The 20846-nt window shown below is 56.6% G+C and overlaps 4 protein-coding genes across 6 annotated transcripts in view; all 4 read left to right on the plus strand.

Moving 5' to 3' along the window:
- The first annotated feature begins 1239 nt into the window (after window positions 1–1239).
- HOXB7 (homeobox B7) lies at window positions 1240–4681 on the plus strand. Its single transcript, XM_027033993.2, has 2 exons — window positions 1240–1752; window positions 3842–4681. Exons 1-2 carry the CDS (start codon window positions 1353–1355, stop codon window positions 4093–4095), a joined length of 654 nt encoding a protein of 217 aa, XP_026889794.1. The 5' UTR covers window positions 1240–1352; the 3' UTR covers window positions 4096–4681.
- Window positions 4682–6926: 2245 nt separating this feature from the next.
- Window positions 6927–20846, plus strand: part of HOXB3 (homeobox B3) — a 56728-nt gene continuing 42808 nt past the window's right edge. For all 3 annotated transcript variants that reach the window (XM_053212678.1, XM_053212679.1, XM_027033981.2), the window contains exon 1: window positions 6927–7450. The gene's annotated coding sequence lies outside the window, so the exon portion shown is untranslated. The remainder of the gene's footprint in view (window positions 7451–20846) is intronic.
- HOXB6 (homeobox B6) lies at window positions 12740–16174 on the plus strand. Its single transcript, XM_027033992.2, has 2 exons — window positions 12740–14215; window positions 15274–16174. Exons 1-2 carry the CDS (start codon window positions 13801–13803, stop codon window positions 15531–15533), a joined length of 675 nt encoding a protein of 224 aa, XP_026889793.1. The 5' UTR covers window positions 12740–13800; the 3' UTR covers window positions 15534–16174.
- On the plus strand, window positions 16325–20659 carry HOXB5 (homeobox B5). Its single transcript, XM_027033987.2, has 2 exons — window positions 16325–18739; window positions 19428–20659. Exons 1-2 carry the CDS (start codon window positions 18178–18180, stop codon window positions 19673–19675), a joined length of 810 nt encoding a protein of 269 aa, XP_026889788.1. The 5' UTR covers window positions 16325–18177; the 3' UTR covers window positions 19676–20659.

Here is a 20846-nt window from a genome sequence, read left to right on the forward strand (position 1 = left end):
ACCGGGCTCCTGCGCCCTCCAGGCCAGGCAGCCCAGAGGAGGGGGCGGGGGCTGGAGGCAGGTGGTGCGAGTCCCTTGGCCCAGGGGCGCAGGGGGTGAGGGAGGCGGCTGCGCCTGATTGGAGGAGAGAGGAACGGGGGAGGGGAGCCCAGAGAAACCCCCTCCCTTCGTGTTCTGAGGCTGTCTGCCCGAGACCCAGGCGCCCAGGCCAAGCTGGAGAGATGCGCCCGGTTGGTGGCTCTATCCCTCGCCACCTCCCCTTTTGTTTCTGTGGGCCCTCTCCTGTCTCCTGTGTGTGCATGGAGGGGGGGGGCTGGTAAAAGTGGAGCGCAGGGCCGTTGAACAAGCTTATATATTTATTCCCTCCCCCCCACTGGGTTTGGGGGGGGAGGAGGAGGAGAGGGGAGATGCTCTTCCCCACCTCTCCCTCTCCAAGAGTTGGCCACCTTCGCCCAGCTCCGAGGTCGTGGCTCGCCGCCTTCCTTCCTTCGCTGCCTCTGCTTCTCCGGCAGCCACGCTCGACTGAGGCATCCGCCTCCCGGAACCAGGGGAGCAGCATACCCAGGCCGTCCTCCTCCCTTCCTTTCTCTTCCCACCCACCCCACCCCCTTCCTTTTTTATTTTCAAACCTTTTTTTTTTTTTTTTTTAAGCCAACAGAAACCGCAGTATCCAACGCCTGTGGGCTGGATCCCGCGCCTGTAGGAGCACCCACGAAGCCTCACTCCATCCCTGCCCGTATGTCCGGGGGCACCCAGAGAGAGCCAGGAAGCCAGGCTCACCTCCGCTCCTCACCTCGGGAGAACAGGACCAAGTTCCCCCAAAGGCCCAGCCAGGCTGAATTGGCCCAGATTAATAAAGACCTGCCCTGCCCCCACCCACCCACCCAGTTGCGGGCAGTCCCTGCATTTGTTTCTCGCTGGGTAACCGGCTGGGGAGGTGGGTGTATGGCGGGGGGGGGGGGTGACAACACGGATCGCTCCGAGGTTATTTATTTTCCCTTCTACTGAATCCCTTCCTCCCCAAATCTCGTCTGCAAGCTGCCTCCAGCCCAAGGGGGTCGGCAGCGGCCCTTGAGCCCCCAGCCCCAATCCACAGAGCTTGGCTTTCCCATTCATTATTGATCATATTTTATAAATCCAACGCCACACAATTTTTTCCACATTACCGGGAGCCGTGGGGAGGCCGCCCGGCCATTGGCGGAGGGCACGTCACGTGGGCGGGGTCACGTGGTCCGGAGAGGAAAAAGGGGGTCCTTTTTGGTGTAAATCTGGACTCTAATTCTGTAATATATCAAGGAATCTCGTAAAACCGACACTAAAACGTCCCTGCCTACAAATCATCCGGCCAAATTATGAGTTCATTGTATTATGCGAATGCTTTATTTTCTAAATATCCAGCCGCAAGTTCGGTTTTCGCTACCGGAGCCTTCCCTGAACAAACTTCTTGCGCGTTTGCTTCCAACCCCCAGCGCCCGGGCTATGGAGCGGGTTCGGGCGCTTCCTTCGCCGCCTCGATGCAGGGCTTGTACCCCGGCGGGGGGGGCATGGCGGGCCAGAGTGCAGCCGGCGTCTACGCGGCCGGCTACGGGCTCGAGCCGAGTTCCTTCAACATGCACTGCGCGCCCTTTGAGCAGAACCTCTCCGGGGTGTGTCCCGGCGACTCCGCCAAGGCGGCGGGCGCCAAGGAGCAGAGGGACTCGGACTTGGCGGCCGAGAGTAACTTCCGGATCTACCCCTGGATGCGAAGCTCAGGTAACGCCGCGCACCGAGCCATCCCGAGCCGCAGTGGCCTGGGCACATTCCCCGGAAGGCGCCCCCTTCCTGGCCGAGTGCCCCTTTCCGCGTCCAGAATGCTCCGGTAGGAGGTCGGCCGTGGGGGGACGCGGCAGCCCCTCGGCCGCAGCCCGGCGCGCCGCCCCCACCCCCATTTTTTGATCGGTGCTCTCAGGCTCGTTCTGCTCCCTTGGCGGATCTCTCTCCGCCGACGCCGTGGCGCTCCGAGCCCCCGCCCGCCCCCCACCTTTCCTCCCGGCCTTTTAGCTTTAAATATTTATCAGCCGCGCCGGCACGGGCTGGAGACGAGGCCGTTTGTCTTGTGGAGGAAGGCTGGGGTTTGCAGAGAATAGCCATTAGGGTCTCCCCCCTCCCTTCTCCCTTCCCCCGCCGGGGATCTCAGCTCTGGGTGTGTCCCCCAGCCCCAGCTTGGAGGTCTGGGGGAGGGGGCCGCAGCGCTCAGCAATTCTCCCCTCCCCCTTCCTTCCCAGCCAACCCCGCTCCCCCATTATTCCCTTCTGGACAATTAGAGGTGGGCTCTAGAGGCTTGGCGGGAGGAGGGGGTATGAGAAGAGATGAAGATCCAGCCAGGGACACAGAGCCAGAGAGGCAGGTGGAGACAGGGGCGCTGAGACCAAGAGAGACGAGGCTCCTGACCCCCCAGTGAACTTGGGAAGGGGGAAGCAGAGCTAGAGAAAGGGGGAGCAGCCTCATAGGAGTACAGCTGGCTTCCTCAGGTGCCCCCTCCTAGGGTTCCTAAGTGCCTCTGGAGAAGTGGCCAGCAAGTTTGCAGGTTATCATTCCAGAAAGGTGAATGTCCTCTTAGGAGAGGGTCTCCATGGAGCCAAATCAGAAGTTAGAGAGTGCAGGCCACTGAAGAGGCTACTGCAGGAGCCCCAAGAGAGTAGAGTCTCCTGACTAGCCCGAAACCAGACATCTTTCTTAATGCTTTCCTGGTCTCAGGGCCCAACCCCAAGGTTCAGAAGGCCCAAGACTTGTGGTCAGAGGCTCCTAATCCAGCCAGAAGCAGCCCAGCTCCTACACCATCCGTATTGGCGGTCACTGTCCCCATTACCTGCTCCATAATTCAACTGCCTTTCCAGTTGATTTATCAAAGCCCAAATTTTTCTGCTCGTAAACATTTCACGTTGGCTTTTATCTGACTTGAAATTAGGGCCCCTAGTCCCTCCTCCCACGTCTACTTCCCAGGAGGGCTGGCATCGGCACCGCCCCCAGTGCAGCCTCTCCCAAGGCTCCTCAGGGTTTTGGCCTAACCTGGAAAGCTCTCCTCTGGCCTTCAGCCCCCACCACCCTGATACTCCACGTTCCACCCCAAACCAGGCTGCTGTCTCCCCTGTGCCTTCCTTCCTGGAGGCTCAAATATTGATTTGGAGAACTGGGTCGTCTGGGCAGGTGGGCAGGCAGGACAGCCTGGCCCTGTCTGAACCTCAGCCACTCACTGGAAAATGGTCATCAGAGGGCAACTGCTCTCAGGCCAACTCTGAGCTCCAAGGAAATCTGCAAATTCTCACCTCTGCCTCATACCACAACAGGCTGTGTGTGTGTGTGTGTGTGTGTGTGTGTGTGTGTGTGTGTGTGTATGAGAGAGAGAGAGAGAGAGAGAGAGAGAGAGAGAGAGAGAGAGAGAGACTGGGTCTATAAGGCTCCTTTGTTTCCTTTTCTTTTTGGGAAAAGCACTCAGGTCAGGCCTAGAGCCCCACTCCAGGGTCACTTCTATGGTTTCCATTGCCCCATTGCCCTAAAGACATCAGAGTCACTATCCCAAAAGGGAGGCTTGGGGTCCTTGGTCCCAGGGGTGATGGGAGGATTAACCTTCCTTCATCCCACAAGAGCCAGCAGGCTAAATCTTTCATCCAGAGGCCTGAGGCTGGAGGACTTTCTGGGTGGAAAGTGGGGATGTTTGCCTCAGGAGGCCTGTAGAAAAGCCTGCACACGCTGGGGGTATGGAAAATAAGAATCTGGCTTCGTGGAGAAATGGGCTCTCCCAACCACTTCTCGTGGCTTCTCCTACATGCACTGATTATTCTCCTTTAAATATTATGTGCAGGGACTGACCGAAAGCGAGGGCGCCAGACCTACACCCGCTACCAGACCCTGGAACTGGAGAAGGAGTTTCACTACAACCGCTACCTGACCCGCCGGAGGCGCATCGAGATCGCGCACGCGCTCTGCCTCACCGAAAGACAGATCAAGATCTGGTTCCAGAACCGGCGCATGAAATGGAAAAAGGAGAACAAGACGGCGGGTCCTGGGGCCACAGGCCAGGACAAGGCTGAGGTGGAGGAGGACGAGGAAGAGTGAGAGCCGGAGAAAGGGCAGAGGAAGAGAGCTGAGACAGGGAGAGAGGTGAAGCCCAGCTCTGAGAACTGATCCAGGAAACTCAAATTAAATCGGGAGGGGGAAAACTATTTAAATAGTGGAAAGCAGTTGAAAAGTTTTTAAGGAGAGAAGGTGAAATTTTGGTTTCTTAACACTGAAAAAAAAAATACTACCTATAGAAACGTCCGTCGGGTTTGTTTTGTACGATATGAGGACATCATCTACCTGTTCTGTAGCTTTCTGGGATTTGCCGCCCCTTTTCTATGTCGCTATTGTAAGGTCTTTGTAAAATCTTGCTGTTTTGTAAACCCCTTTCTTTGACGCTGTCTTTGTGGTCTGTGGGTCTGGACTTACAGTGTGTGGTTTCCGTCCTCCTGAGCCCCCCTGACTTCCCAGTAGCGGCACTGAAGGGGCCTTAGGGAGCCCCATGGACCCACCGACTAGCTCAAGTGTCCCCTCTGTGCACCTGGCCTGCCCGATGCTCCTTGTTCCCATGAGCCCCCGTGATCCTCTTTACGTTGTATGTGTACCTGAAGGATGGAGAAATAAAACACAATTTAAAAATGAACAGATACCTTATTTTCTGTGTTTCCCCAGAACCAGGGGTGGGGGACAGAGAGGGTCAGGGTTATGCATCCCAGAGCCTCTTGGCTTCAACTTCTGCTGCTAGTCGTTTCTTTCTGTGCTTGGGGTCGGCTCTCTTTCCTCCTCCTTGCTCTGGGGGCTACTAGCCAGCGAACCCTGATATCACACACACATCCCCTTTACACACGCTGACATACACAAATGCACGGATGACACACATTCACAGGCTGACATCACACATACAGAAATATATACATCGCCACACAGTCGCCAATAAACACCCCTACTCGTACGTTCATAAATAAACATACAGGCATCCACACATCCCCAACTCGACCCGGGGAACGCACGCATTCACGTTCACACACACTCACGAGTAAACACACATTCACACTCACTCACAGAAACATTTATGCATACCAACGTACATTCACACGCTGGCTTATAAACACGGATTCACATTCGCCCCCCAAGGAAGCACATCCACGAGCCCGCACGCCCAGTCGCACACGTTCGCAAAACAAAACGCCCACAGCTACGCGAACTCTTCCTCGTCCAGGCCTTCAGACCAGGCTGGGGCCCAAACGCAGAGCTGAAATCCAAAGTGTTAGGCCCCATAGGAAGGAAGAGTGGAAGGAAAGGGAAAGTGACCCCCCCAGATCCCCTCCCGCTTCCTGGGCGGCGTTGAGCAGAAGCCGGGCCGGCGACCAGAGACGCACGGCCGGCCCAAGGCGGCCTCCAAAGCCAGGGCGCTTCGGGCTTCCCGCTCACTAGGCACACATTTTCCGCAAGACCTGTTCGGTTCTTTTATTTCCACTTCTTTTGCTTTCGTGCATTTTAATTTCTCTCATCTAAATTAACACAGCGATCCGAATAATACTTTAAAATGGTGGGGAATGAGCCCTGAGAACGAGAACCTGAGCGGGGCAAGTTTACCCGGCTAGTGTGGCCGCAGCCGGGCCGCTCCGAGCCGGCCGCGCCTCCCGCCGCAGCTCCGCCGGCTTCCTCCGCGCCTTGCTACCCGCGGTCCGCGCGGCCGGCAACCTGGAATCTTCTCCGGAGTAGAGAGAAAGAGAAAAAAGAGAAAAAAAACATGTGTGGGGGGATGTAATTTCGTTTCCTGCATCTGGGCGCTGGTAGCTCAATTCAAAATACAGGAGTATTTCAGGGGACCTGGGAAACACGGGGTGGATTTTGTTGGTTGTTGGTGGTGTTTGTTTGTTTGTTTGTTTTCCTCCAAAACACCCCTTGATTGAGGAACGTAAACCTGGAAGACGGCGCCTAGGCATCTAGACCTGTGGAGCTGAGGTTTAGAATTTATTCGATTGTAAACCTTGGATCCTTTAAATGTAAAGAACAGGTATGGGGACAGAGGTGGGGGGAGGGAAGCAGTTTGGAAGGGAAGCGCATTTTAGGAGGATCTGTTTAATTTGAATTTGTAAGTAAAAGTCCCCTGGACCTGCAGTTTCCCCCATTAATGACGGCAGAACCCCCTGAGAGCACACAGAGCTGTCATTGGGAACCTGGGTGTGCGGGCATTTGGGCGCGAGAGGCAGGGATCCGGCTTCATCCTCTTCTAATTTCTGGGGTGCAGAGGCGAGAATCTGGCTGCTAGCCTGTCTGCCTTGGCCTCTATCAGGACTACCTTTCTTTCCCGGGCAAAAACTAGGCCCTGGGGGATCTAGGGCCCCCACACCCGCAATGCCACAAGCCTCACAGGTGGGGGTCTTGCCATCTAGAGGGCTGGGAATGAGGGGGGCATTCAGAAGGGGAGAGGGGGCACTGAAGCTTTCATTTTGCCCTGATGCAAGTGGCAATTCTGGATCCCTGCCGCTGCCCAGACTCACCCCAAGACTATCTTAGAATGGCCCCTGTGTGGAGGATTTGGGGTGAATTCTTACTAGAAGAGGGGGCAGAGCTCCTGTGAGAATAGGGAGGTTCTGGAAAGAATCCCCTTCCCAGATGGACCCTTGTGGCTCCTCTGCCTGATTCCCTGCACCCCAAATCTCACCCCTTCTCATACTGGGGTTTCCCCAAATAGCGAGAAGGAGAAGAAAAGAAGATGGCGACTGAGAAAAGGGTTGCTGGTGGAGCAGCCATGAAGAAATGCAATAAATTCCTTGTTGTTTTATGAAAATTTACAACTTTGTGATAGAAGTTTATGAGTGGTTGAATCCAGCGATTGGCCGGCGCCGGTCATGTGGCCGGGCGATCGTGAACATGAACTTTTTATCATTTCCCTGGTGGTTATAATGCAGCATTCTTTTGGACACCACACCTAGGTCGGAGCACTGTCGTCCTTCAGGGCTCCAGCCTCTTGATATTTTTATACTTCAGTATCACTCGATAAAGAAAAAGAGAGAGAGGAAGAGAGAGGGAGAGGAAAGAAGAAGAGAGAGAGAGAGAGAGGGAAGGAGGGGTGGGAATTACACAAAAGAGAGAACCAAAAATAATTTTAATTTCTAAGTTGATTTGCTTGCTGATCTGGGATTTTAGTCATCATGGAGGGTAAATGGACAATCTGCCCAGGACTGCAGCCTGATACCATTTTTCAAAGCCAGAACTTACTCCATTTTCTATGCAAATGTCAGAAAAGCGAAACACCCTCTCTCCCAAGTCAGAGAAGGGGAAGCGACGGCTCTCAGGTTGGGACAATATTATCTGGAAGATGAAGAAGAAACAGAACGCTTTTCCCCCCTCCTTCCTCCTCACCCCTATCAATCGGAGGAGAGAAATCCCAAGGTCTACAAAGGTAAGGGAGATTCTACAATTCTCTTCTTATTCTTTTGCATCGATTTTGTAGGGGGTGGGGCTTGGGTTTGTCTCCGTCTCCCCCCCTCTCTCCAAGACGGGGGCTGAACCCCACCTCTGGGCACTTCAGGGAGAGGCTTCCCAGGAAATTCGGTGGCCGGAGAGAGAGGGGTGGCTGCTTCCTGGAGGGGGAGCCAAGGCAGGGAAGACGGGAGGAGGAACCGAAAAGGGACCACGGAGGCGAGCTCTAAGTCGCCTTTTTAAGCTGGGAAGAGAGGCTCAAGCGAGGGGGCTGCAAAGGAGACGATGGGGGCGTCTGGGCTCCAGGGCGCCCTAGAAGCCTGTCGCTATGGCCTCTGTGGGTGCGCGCCCCCTCCCCCTCCCACCACACCCCCCCTTGTTCCGGCCTCCCCCAGTTGCCCCCCGCGCAGTTCTCTTGCCCGGCATGGGTATCGGCGGTTTCCCGGCGGCATTGGCACAAGGGGAGGTGGTGCCGAGGGACGTTCTGGTCTCTGGAGGGCCTGGAATGTCCGCAGAGGCCCGCGAGGGCGAGGAGGCGGCGGCTAGAGGGACACAGAAAGAACAATTCACAGAGAAATGCTCATTATCTCCCTTACGGAGACATTTTTGAAATTCAAGGGCTGTGGGTGGAGGCACCAACATCGAGGGAGACCCCCTCCCCCCAGGAAGCCAGCCTGAGAATGCCCAGGTCTGTCGCCACTCCCGCAGGAGGGAGCGTCGCTCTGCAGGGAGACAGTTTTGTGGTTTTTAACGCGGTAGGTCACAGCGTGTTGGTGTCTGTGCAATATTGATTCTATTACTTGTGTTTTATGGGTGTGTGGATTTCGGTGGAGGAAATTGCCATGTGTGTGTCTCAGGTGGGAACACCTCAAACTTTCCCCGGATCCAACCGTGGTGATTGTGAAGAAGCTGTGGAGTGTGTTGTTGTGTTTGAGGCTTGTACACAAAAACAAAAACAAAACAGGGAGGGACAGAGAGAGAAGAAGAAGCAGCAGCAGAAGAAAATCAAAAAGAAAACCCAGTTAGGGAACCTGATGGTGTCCGGACTGGAAAGCTGCCTGGCGCTGAGCTCAGACAGCTAGTCCTGTCCCTCCGGCGCCTGATTTCATTCTCCAGCCAGGCCTCCTGGGGGTGGGGAGGAGGGGGGAGAAGGATCGTTGGGAGGGAGACCGAAATTCCTAAAGTAGCTGGTGGGGTGGAAGAAGGGGAAAGCTGGTGAGAACCTAAAAACAGAGTGAGTGGGAGGGCTTCCGGGGAAGCTGCCAGCGGAGAGATAAGCGGTTTGGGGTGTGGAGGGCAGGAGAGACTATGATTTAGTTTGGTTTGCACGAATAGGTGATTGCTTTCCTCTTTTTAAAGACCAAATGCAGAGCGTTCGGCCTGGGGCCTCTGGTGGCCCAGGGATCGCGGGGGATGGGGGTCGGTAGGGGGATATTGGCATTCTGGATCCTGAGCTGGGAAGAGAGGGATGCAGGCCACTTGTGGCACGGGAAGGGGGGTCCCTGGAGGCACAGGTAGATGCCTAGGAGCAGGCCCGGACTGGGTACCTGCGGGGACCCTCGGCTGCACAGCGAGGGAAGTTCTCGGCCAGCACCCACGGTACTCGGGGCCTATTCTCAAAGGAAAAATTCCCCAAACCCATCCAGACTGAAGGTCTTTTTCTCCTGTAGTCTTGGTGTGGTTATAAATCATCCCTTAGACAGTTTGCTCTGACCCAAATTATGCGGTTTGCTGCCATCTACCGTCCGTTCGGAGACATGCGGCTTCGGCGCCGCAAGCCGGGCGACACTCACTGCCTGAACCGTGCGCGACGCCCGGAGCCCCTGCTGCTCAGGTTCGGCGGGTTGCGGGGACTTCGGGCCCAGATTGTCGCTTTCCGCTGGATCTTGGTACCCGCCATTCCGCGTGTGGATTAGAAAACAAGTGTCCCTTCCTCCTGGCCCGCCCCATTCCAGCTCCAAACCCAGCGGCTGGCTGGGAAAGCGGCTTTTTCTAGGACATATTTAAAAAGGACTAATACTGCATCCCGCGGGCAGGGGGCCCTGAACCAAAGGGTTGGGGGATCAGAGTCGAGAGTCCTCACCCTCCTACCCCTCCAAGGCTACAGAGGGGATCATCCGGGCCGCTCGGGAGATGCGAGGCCAAGGCTGTTCAAGGTTTATTTGGTTTTCTTTTCGGCCAAAGGAGGGGGCCAGCAGGGGAGGCGCCGGTCCCGCAGTTCCACTCGGCTGTCTAAAGACAGACCGGGTCTGTGTTCTCCGGGTTGGCCGGTGAGTCCGTGGTGAAGGAATTGAGCCGAATTTTCTGGAAACTGTTGGTGTCTGCAAGTGAGTGTGGGTCCCCTCCCCCATTCTCGACCGTTTCAAGCAAAATCGACACAAATATGCTTTGGGTAAAAATTGGGAGTGGGAGCAGGGATCAATCATTAAGGAACCAGACCATTGTGATTTCCGTTCTTGCAGGACCCCTCACACCCGCTTAACCCGACTGCTCTCCCAGAAGGGGGTGGCGAGGGCAGGGGTACGGGGCCTCCGCTGCCGAGTTTGAATATTGGCCCCTGTCTCACGGGTTACTGATTAGCTCGGGCTTTCAAGCCACAGGAGGAAGCTCTGGCCGCTCCTTTCAAGGTGCTGTGGCCCCAGTTCCTGGGCGGGGGCTCCAGGAAATTGCCTGCGGTGCCAGGCAGGCCGAGGTGTTACTAGGGTCTGGGCCAGAACTGCCGAGGTGGAGGGGGGCCGGCGGTGCTGGGGGGCAAACCCAGCGGCTGTGGCGCCTCCAGAGTCTGGACCACAGGAGAGCTGCCCTTTCAGCATTTGGGCAGAAAGAGTGACTTTCCGAGGCCAGAAGGCCCGGCCCAGCGCGGAGGCCCCGAGGGAGCCTGCCCGGAAAGTCTCGGGCCCCTCTTTCTTGTGGGCAATCCGAAGGACAGGTAGGGAGGGAAGGTGGCTGGTACAGGGGTTTGAAACACTTTGGGGCTCCTGGGGTGCCCATGGACCTGGGTGCCGGGAACAGGGAGAGTGAGCTGAGCGTCACCGCCCATCCCACCCCCCAAGATCAGAGACGGTGCCGTTCATTTGCATAATGGAAATGAGGTCTTTGTACCGGCGCTTTGGGCGGGCTAATTTTAAGGCAATATCCCTAGTAAACAGCTCCCCTAGGTTGGGAACTCCCTCTGGGAACATTTATGTTTCCCAAATTCAGAGAATCACAGAGTCTAGGGGAAGAATTGAGTCGAGTTATTTTCATTCGCTCCATCCCAGCCAGAATTGGGAGTGGGCTGGGGGAAGATGTCCACAACCCAATGAGCCGGAGGTGGGGGGAGCTTTGTAGCTGTGAGGAAATGGGAAACTTGGACAGTGTCTCAATCCTCCTCTCCTCCGTACACATACTGGCAAAAACCCCTCCCTGAGGTTACCGGTGCAGGAGAATTTTACTCAGTTGCTGAGCACAACTCGGACATTTCCCTGGGAAATGAAAATGCGTGCGCATCCAGAGGAGCTCGGATCTACGGCATAGAATATTACAATTATAAATTCTGCCTGTGGGGTTTCTGTACAATCCTTCTGGTGCGTACTCAAGACTTGGTACACATTTATATCCATCTCTCTATATACACACTTCCTCAATGAGGCTGGGAGAGACACCCCAGACTGGCAGACGGCTGTGCCTGCTGGGTATTTACATATTCCCCCTTGGAGACAGACAGACGGCAGTGGACCGAACCACAGACAGATTCGTAGAGATCTGGCTCCAGAGACCAGGCGGCCTCTGGCCGGGCCCTGTCTGCTCTTTCTCCCAAACAAACGGATCAGACGAATAAACGCTCATAAATACCTCTGGGCTTAGATAAGAGCGATGAGGCGCTATTTCTTTTCATGCCGGACTCCAGGCGCCCAGGCCCTGCTTCGGGCTCCATCTCGTGACAGGCAACCTGCAGAGGTGAGGTTAATTTGGGGCTGTGGCTCTAAGGATAAGGAGATTATTTTCATGCTTCTGTATCAGGGAAGTCTCCCTGTCTTACAGCATCCTACTTAGTCCCGACTCCACAGCAAAGCCCACATTGTGCATTTCTAGGAAGGGGACACTGTGACCAGGGAGGAGGCAGGACAGATATGGCCCAAGGCCTAGCCTCAGTGGCAAGGAGGAGGGAGGTGCATACAGGCACCCCCCTGACCTTGCTCCCCCACCCCAAATGTTCCCTATTCCTCTCTAGGAGTTGGCCCAATCACAGCTAGATTGGGGCACTTAGGATTCTTCATCATTAGAAGACTTGAGTTTATTTTCTTAAATTTTGATAACCCCCTTCCCCCCCCCCCCAAGTTGGGCTAGGAAGTGATTGGTGGGACATCCAGGGATCACTATGTGGCCATGAAGGTATAGCCTAGAAGCATTCCCGAGTTCCGGGATCCTTGTAGGCCACTGTGCAACCAACCAATTTCCCACTTTTGGTCACCAAGCTCAGCCCTTTCCCTAGTATCCCAACCACTTTCCCTAGTATCTTGTGTCATCTTTAGTGGGCAAACCTGGCCCACAAAAAGGAACCCAAAGTATGAGATAGCAGACAGTCAGCTGGCCCCTTCATCATCAGATTTTGTCACACATCCTGACTCATTCCTGAACTCAGGTCTGAACATTATCGACCTTTAGTGCCTGGCTTCCATGTGCATAGTTAGAATGTTGAAAACAGATTGTGATTCAGTCTTCCAGCCTGGCTTCAAGGCTCATTTTCCTTAGATGAGAGAGAGAGAGAGAGAGAGAGAGAGAGAGAGAGAGAGAGAGAGGAACAGAGATGAGCACTCTTTCTCACACTCAAGCCTGTGCAGCAGCAAAGCTGGTGACACAAATATGAGATGTGGGAGGGACTGGAGAGACACTGAGAGTCTGACAGAAGGGTGGTGAGCCTTTGGAGAGGGGATTCGGGCTGATAGTTGTAAGCTGCCTGCTGAGTCCCCAGGAGGACCTGAACACCTCTCCCTCCTTACAAAACGAAGCCCAAACCGAGTCTTGGAAAAAAATTCATTTTAAAGAGACCTGCCAGCTTCTGAAGAGACCTGGAAAAGGAGCAAGGTCCCCTCTCTTCCTGGCTGTCTCTGATTGCCTCAAATATTAGGCAGTTTTGAGGACCCAGAATTGGAGGGGGAACAATTTCTTCCCTGCACCCAGACGTACTGAGATATCTTTGATTCTTAAGAATCTGTAGCCCAGGATATTCTAATGATTTGGGGGGTAGGGGGTGGGGGTGGAGTGAGGGTTGCAGGCAGGGTAGGGATCAGGGGAACCTAGGCTGGGGGATGTCCCTTCCTCTTCCTCTCCCTATCCCACAAGTGAAGAGAAGGCTATTCCCTTTCCCCAGTGCCCCTTCCCATTCCAAGAGCAAGCAGCAGATGCTGGAACCAGGCAGGACGTCTTGGGCAGCCGCTGTAGCCTTCCAAGAAGCTCCTAGCCTCGCTTAGCTTAACCTAGCCACAGAGCTGGAGGGAGAACCTTGGGCTCAGACCCTCCTATTTCCCAGACTTCTGGGTCCTCTGGGCTCTGGCCTGCCCTTCAGACCATAAGAATTGTGAAGAAGCCAGAATAATAAACCCAGGCTTGGAGGAGACAGAGTAGACCTGAGAAGCAGGAAAAACAGTTTTCACCTGGGAAGGAGAGTGCTTCCTGTTCTTCGCCTCTCTTTCTGAAAGCGATGCTAAACAGTGAAGTCTTCTCCTTTTCTACCTACACAAAACCCTAGAAACAAACCTTTTCCTTTAGTTCTCTCCTCACCACGCGGAGATTCATTCGGGGGACATTTACCCACCCTTCCCTTGAGGGAACGGGGCTCAAGCCACGCAGGGGTTAACTTTTCTGAAAACACAATTAACTTTTTCCTATCCTGCGTGGGGAGGGGAGGGATATATTTATTTAATCACTGGGGGATGGGGTGGTCTCAATCCAAATGCTCCCTCCTCCCTCCAAGGCACAGACGCCTCTTTCGCAGATCCTACGTAGGTGGAACAGGACGCGTTGTGTTGTCGGGGGGAGAGAGAGAGAGAGAGAGGGGAGAAGGAGAAGAAGGAGGGAAAAAAAAAAAAGGTTGATAGGTTTGTGCGCGGGTCCCTCGCGCGGGCTGCGCTCCTCCTGGGTGCTATTTGACAATTCCTGCCTCTGCCATTGGTCAGTGTTGGATCAGATGGTTGTATTTCCTTCTGGCCCTCACTGGCACCTCGCCATCCCCCCTCAGCTAAAACCCAATCTCAGATATACTACTAATAGGCGCGGCGCTCGGACTATAAAACACAACAAATCATAAACCCGGCGGAGCAGCAGCGGCCGAGCGCGCCTCCCCTCCCAATGAGTTCCTATTTCGTGAACTCCACCTTCCCCGTCACTCTGGCCAGCGGGCAGGAGTCCTTCCTGGGCCAGCTACCGCTCTACTCGTCGGGCTATGCGGACCCGCTGAGGCACTACCCCGCGCCCTACGGGCCCGGGCCCGGCCAGGACAAGGGCTTTGCCGCTTCCTCCTATTACCCGCCCGCTGGCGGCGGCTACGGCCGAGCGGCGCCCTGCGACTACGGGCCGGCGCCGGCCTTCTACCGCGAGAAGGAGTCGGCCTGCGCGCTCTCGGGCGCCGAAGAGCCGCCCCGGTTCCACCCTGAGCCGCGGAAGTCAGACTGTGCGCAGGACAAGAGCGTGTTCGGCGAGGCGGAGGAGCAGAAGTGCTCCACCCCGGTCTACCCGTGGATGCAGCGGATGAATTCGTGCAACAGTGAGTGAGCCCTCCCGCGGCCGCCCCGACCCCCGCGGGCCCCCACCCCCGGGGACAGAAGTAGCGCCCCCACTTCCTTCCCGCCCGCCCCCCCGGGGTGCTGGGTGGGCATCTCAGTTAGGAGCTAAGGGAGGATTGGGCGCCTGCCCCGGGTCTCCGGCTCTGCCCTCTGGCCCTCAGGAGTTACAAAGTTTGCAAAGTCCCAGCTGCACTGGGAGCCAGGGGGAGCGAGTGGGCTCTCCCGGAGCGCCACGCCAGAGCCGGATTCCAGGGCAGGGGAGGGGGCAGGGGCCGCAGCCACTGGCGTGGCTTTCCCTCGTGCCCCCAGCCCTGGTCGGGTCCCCCACCCGAAGACGGTTCCATTAAAAACGGAGTGCGTCATAGGAAGGGGGGCGGCGTGACGCTGGCGAGGGAGAGTTGAGTCTGTCCCGGACTGTGTTTCCCTGGGGGTCCGGGGCTGGGGAAGGAGGAGGCACCAGGAAAGGGGTGGTAGTCAGAGGAGGGAGGGCGAATAAGGGGAAGAAAGGGAGAGGGAGCAGGCGCAGGCAGGCGGAGGGGGAGAGAGGGAGAAGCAGGCGCCTGGGTCTCAGGTTGGATTATTTGTCGGCCTGAAGTCCCAAATTGATGTCCATTAGTGGGACACGAAAGTGAGGAGCCGTTAATGCCGACTATGGATCGATCCACGTCATTACGGATTAAGGGCTGGAATCTATCACAGGGTGGTGGGGGAGCCAGATAGATGGAAAGAAAAGATGAGGCTAGGAAGAGACACACCTGGCCAGTGCTTCCCCAGCCCCTCCTCCTCGGCTCAGGTGGGATTTTAAGCCCTCCTCCCATCCCCCACCTGGAGTCTAGACCAGAGGCACAGGCCTGGGAGACCCGGAGGGAATCTGGAGGGGGCGCTGGAGGAGTGAAAGAGGGGGGCGGGGGGAGCAGGGAACTCTCGGAGAGCGGAGGGCATCCCGGGACAGGCTAGAGTCCTTGTCTGAGGGTCGAGTGGGGGAGGGGGTTCTGGCCCCGCTGACCCCAGGCCTCAGCATCTTCTCTCTGCGTAACAGGTTCCTCCTTTGGGCCCAGCGGCCGACGCGGCCGCCAGACCTACACGCGCTACCAGACGCTGGAGCTGGAGAAAGAGTTTCACTACAATCGCTACCTGACGCGGCGGCGGCGCATCGAGATCGCGCACGCCCTGTGCCTGACCGAGCGGCAGATCAAGATCTGGTTCCAGAACCGGCGCATGAAGTGGAAAAAGGAGAGCAAACTACTCAGCGCGTCTCAGCTCAGTGCCGAGGAGGAGGAAGAAAAACCAGCGGAGTGAAGGCGTTGGAAAGGGAGGGGGGACGCGAAGGGAGCGGCCTGTGGGGAGCCGAGGGCCTCGGAGAGCCCCGAGAAGGCTCTGCGGGCGGGGGACCCGGGGGACCTGCTCTCTAGCGCACGACACGTGCGGGGGGGCCCAGCGCTCTCTGGACACCCCCGCCCGCAGAGCTCTCATTGGGTGCTGGGAGGCCCTGCCGCCTGTGCCCACCCAGCACCCTGAGCGCCCCCTCCATCCCTGCGGGACCCGCTTCAGCCCCATCAGGCTCCCCTGTGAGAACTGAGGACCGGACTCACTTGATGTTTCCTGGAAGCAGAGCAAAATGCTCTTGTCCGTGTCGCGTCTCATTTCGTCCATGTCCCCGGTGCACGGTTCAATGGTAGATTCGCAGTCCCCTCAGCGGGGGCCTCGAAGACTCCCTGACCCCAGACCTCTCTCCCACCCCCTCCCTAAAGCCACTGGAAGGAGCACATACTACCTAGAAGTAAGAAGAGGAGCCTCAGAAGAAAACAAAGTTCTATTTTATTAATTTTCTATGTGTTGTGTTTGTAGTCTTGTCTTAGCTCTGGACGTGAAATACTTCGGTAATAATATTAATATTATTAATAATGATGATGATAATAATAATAAAGACGTTAAAACTCGCCGCTCGGTCACCTCTGCTCCTCCCCTGCCACTCCCCCACCCCCAAGGCCACCCCATCGTCCCAGTGCCGGAAACTCCTCAGCAAAGGCTGGAGCCCTGGTCGGCCCCAGCGGGCCCGACACGACTCGGAAGTTACAGTTGAGATAAAGGCTGGAGCGGTCCCGCCCAGGCTCCCGCGCCGCGCCTCGCCAGTGCTGAGGCTCCAAACAGCCTCTCCTGGTGCACACTTGGGGGACGGAGAAGGGCCGTTTCCCTCTCATTCTCTAGCTTTTCCTCGTTTGTCCGTGGCACGAGGGATGACCGAGGCCCCGAGCCCGGAGCCCCTGCAGAGACAGCCAGGAGGGTCTGGCGCCTCAGCAGCGCCTTGCTGTCCTCACGATCGCGAAGCCGGTAGCCTTTGGCCTGTCCACATGGCCTGATCTCCTCCGGCCTTGGCCCTCGGCTCCCGGCCGTGCCTCTGGAGACTAAAATCGGGGCCACCGGGTATCTCTCCGCGCGCAGCTGAAGGCTCCAGGCGCCCCTTCCTGCCTCAAGCAGGAGCTCATCGACAAGTAGGGGAATTTGAAGGCGCCGGCGGGCGCGGGGTGGAGGGCACGACTTTCCCCTGCTCCTTGGACACTTGAGGGCAGGAGGCCAGGTGATGGGGCATTTTGGTCTCATGCCCTCAACCAAAAAAACGACCCATTTTCTCCCCACCCCCACCCTCACCCAGGCAGCAATCTGCGGACACTGTTTTCCTTTCTTCCTCCTCCCTCTCTCTCGCTTTTTTATTTTTAAAGAAAATAGCCATCCAGCAGAAGGAGCCCAGCTGCGGCGGTCTTTGGCCGCCCAGCGTGCTCAGCAAGGCGCCGCTGGTCCTCGGAACCCCTTTCCAGGGAAGATGTGGGCCGCGGAGCACATTCTGAAACTACCCAGATGCCAGCAAGGGGCCTTCAGTGGGGCCTCCCAATGCAATAGCGGGCATCTGGTGAAAGGGTCTTGCCTTCATCCCAGACTCTCAGAACCCCAAACCCCAGGCACCTACTCTGCTGCCGTCTTCCCCTAAACTAGGCCGCTTAGCCCCAGCTCTGTTCCTCCTCTGGGGTCCCTGTCCTGCTTTGCCATTTTCCGGGCCTGGGCTAAGGATGAAGAGGAAGTCAGGAGGAGGATTCCAAACTTCTAAAGGGCACAGAAGTGAAAGCTTCTCCGTGGAACCCTCGGCCCAGCCCTGCCAGCTCCGCCTGGACGCTATGCATGGGCCACAGCAGTCCAGGCAGGAAGCAGGCCGGGCTGAACTCAGGGGGAAACGCATTGCAATAATTGTTTTTCACACATCTTCCAACCCTCCCCCCACCATTTCCTTCCCCAACTCGGAGACTTGCAAAGCCCACATAAGGGAAAAGCGACTCAATTTTTGATCATCTCATCCAGAGTGAAAATAATAATAATAATGACAAGGAGAAGGACACCAGTAGTCTAACACCACTTTCAAGAAAGTGGGTAAAGGCTCAACTGGGTCCCTCCTCTAAAAGACTCAACTCTGCGGGTGAGCCTGGCCCAGGTTTCTTTTCTCGCCCGGCGTTTGCAGGGAGCCAGCAGGGAGGCAGCGGTCGCCGCCATGGCAGTCTGCGGCCCGCGCTCCCGCCGATCGCCGGGAGGTGGCGCGCTCTGCTCAGAGGCCGCCGCCAACCTTCTCCCGGTTTCTCCCCCTTCTCCTTTTTTCCCCCTCTCTCGGAGGCTCGCATTGAATCGGCCCTAACGATTCTCGGATCGTCATTATTTGTAACCATAGAGCATGAATTACCTCTTGAGGTCATCAGCGAGAATTTACGACTGGTCAACAAAAGCACGTGATTCTCTAACGCCCCCCCATCCCCCTTCCAACCCCCCCCCCCATATTTGGCCGCATACATAGCAAAACGAAGTACAGTGCATCGCTATAATTCATTAATACATCATAAATCGTGAAGCACAGGGTTATAACGACCACGATCCACAAATCAAGCCCTCCAAAATCACCCAAATGAGCTCGTACTTTGTAAACTCCTTCTCGGGGCGTTATCCAAATGGCCCGGACTATCAGTTGCTAAATTATGGCAGTGGCAGCTCTCTGAGCGGCTCTTACAGGGAACCCGCTGCCATGCACACCGGCTCTTACGGCTACAATTACAATGGGATGGACCTCAGCGTCAACCGCTCCTCGGCCTCCTCCAGCCACTTTGGGGCGGTGGGCGAGAGCTCGCGCGCCTTCCCCGCGCCCGCCCAGGAGCCCCGCTTCAGGCAGGCGGCATCGAGCTGCTCCCTGTCCTCGCCCGAGTCCCTGCCCTGCACCAACGGCGACAGCCACAGCGCCAAGCCCTCTGCTTCGTCCCCCTCCGACCAGGCGACCCCGGCCAGCTCCAGCGCCAATTTCACCGAAATAGACGAGGCCAGCGCATCCTCGGAGCCTGAGGAAGCGGCGAGCCAGCTAAGCAGCCCGAGCCTAGCTCGGGCACAGCCAGAGCCCATGGCCACCTCCACAGCCGCGCCCGAGGGGCAGACTCCGCAGATATTCCCCTGGATGAGGAAGCTTCACATCAGCCATGGTAATTGTCGCTTTCGCTCCCTTTTTTGTCTTCCCCCCGGCTTTCCTTCTCTGCGTTTGGGGAGGTTGGGGGGGGGGGGGAGGCGAGGAGAGCTTGGCTTTTCCTCAAATATAAATTTATTATTTTTTTCCGGGGGGGAGAAGTCTCTAAGAGGGTCCTCACAGCTCGGGGGATAGAGCCAAAGAAGGTCTAGGTCTTTAGCTGGGGAGGAGTATTTTTAATCATTTGTCTCCAGATTCGGCTAAGGTTTTATTCGCCCAGCTGTACTAGCTATAGGATGAAGGATGGGGTTTATGTAACGTGGGGAAGGGTCGTGCTTACCCCCGAAATTTTGAGGCTGCTGCTAGCAAAGGAGGGGCGAGCAGTAAAACGAGCTTTCCAGGGCAAAAGTGCAGCCGCTCTCCTCCCTCCCGGGGCGAGCGGCCGCCTGAGCCCAGCGAAGGGTGAGGCACAGGGAGCGAGCAAGAGACAAAGCCGGGCGCATTCACTGCCGGCAGAAGTGGGGGCTGCAGGAGAAGGGGGTGCAGAAGCGAGCTCGGATGCGGGCGTCTGGAGTGGGGAGGATTGGAGCTGCGGTGAGCTGGGTGCCAGGGACGCCTGGGTCCTGCTCCACGCCCCTCTCCCATCCAGTGCCCCCCTCCCTTAACCGGAATAACATTGCCTCGCGGCTCTACTCTGCCTGCTCCAGATATGACCGGGCCGGACGGGAAAAGGGCCCGGACCGCGTACACCCGCTACCAGACCCTAGAGCTGGAGAAGGAGTTCCACTTCAACCGCTACCTGACGCGGCGGCGGCGCATCGAGATCGCCCACGCGCTCTGCCTGTCCGAGCGCCAGATCAAGATCTGGTTCCAGAACCGGCGCATGAAGTGGAAGAAAGACAACAAACTGAAAAGTATGAGCCTGGCTACAGCCGGCAGCGCCTTCCAGCCCTGAGCCCGCCGGGAGGAGCCCTGGGTGGCCCAAGAGCCCTTGCCGCCCCCAGCCCTGGCCCCTCCAAGCCTCCCTGCGCTGCCACTGCCCGCTGGGGACCGGTTCCCACGAGCCTGCCTCGTCCCGGCCTTGTGTTACGATTTTTCGTTCGGTCTTAGGTCTTCCTGTGGCTCCCTCTCTCCTGGACTGGTTAATCTTGTTATTATTGTTAATAATAATAATTATTATTATTTTCCCTCCATGCTCCCCACTCCCCTCCACTCACCCCAAATCCGCCAGTATTTCTGAATGTTCGTGTCTGTGGTTGCACTCCTTCCCCCAGGAAAGAAAGAAACTCGCATGTTTAATGTGAACTTTCCCCTCCCCATCTGTGTTCTAACTTATTTATAAAAGGATGATCGCTGTATTTTGAGTTTCAGCTTGAAACTTCTCTAAGGGGCAGCAGTTGAGGTGGGGTAGTGCCCAGCGCCCTGGCCCAGCTGAGCTGGCCTCCGCGATGGAGTCCATGACTGTCTCTTTCCACCCTCCTCCTCCTCCCTCCCCACTCCCCAGGCCCAAGTCTCCCAGTGGCTTGGTCCTGGGGTGGGAAGGGGGCAGGGAGGGCCAAAGAGGGTGATATGGAGAAGAGGGAAGGTAAACCTTGAGAGTAAGGTTCCTGCCGCCTGGGTAGGCCCCACAAGGCCTGGCCTGGGAGTGTAGGGAAACAAAAATAATCCTCAGTGTAAAATGTCTTGTGTATTTCTCTGTGAGTCCATGGGTCTGGAGTAGAGGGCCCAAACCTTGTAAATATGGGGATAGTCTGGGTCAGACCCATCCCCTCCCCACCCCCCACCCCCAGTTCGCTTCTAAGACCATTTGTAGTGAGTGAGTGGATGCTGTGCTACGTGTGAAATCTGTCTTTGCCTTTGCCGGGCCTGTCTCAGTGATTCGCTTTTGGTATTTGTTTGTAGCTTTCCTTGAAGTCAAATAAATGTTTCCCCTACTCCACTGCCCTCCCACTTGTCTTTTCTCTGGGGGCCTGCCTCTCCCATCACTGGGCACACCCTAGACCATTCTTGACAGATCTGGGGTGTAGGGAAGGGAAAGCAGGGTGCTTGCCAGCAGCCTCTCTTAGCCACCTACATCCCTGGCTTGGTCAGCGGTACTTGGGCCAAGGGATAGGTTTTCCCCCCGT

This window comes from Acinonyx jubatus, chromosome E1 (genome assembly GCF_027475565.1).
Source record: "Acinonyx jubatus isolate Ajub_Pintada_27869175 chromosome E1, VMU_Ajub_asm_v1.0, whole genome shotgun sequence".
Lineage (NCBI taxonomy): Eukaryota > Metazoa > Chordata > Mammalia > Carnivora > Felidae > Acinonyx > Acinonyx jubatus.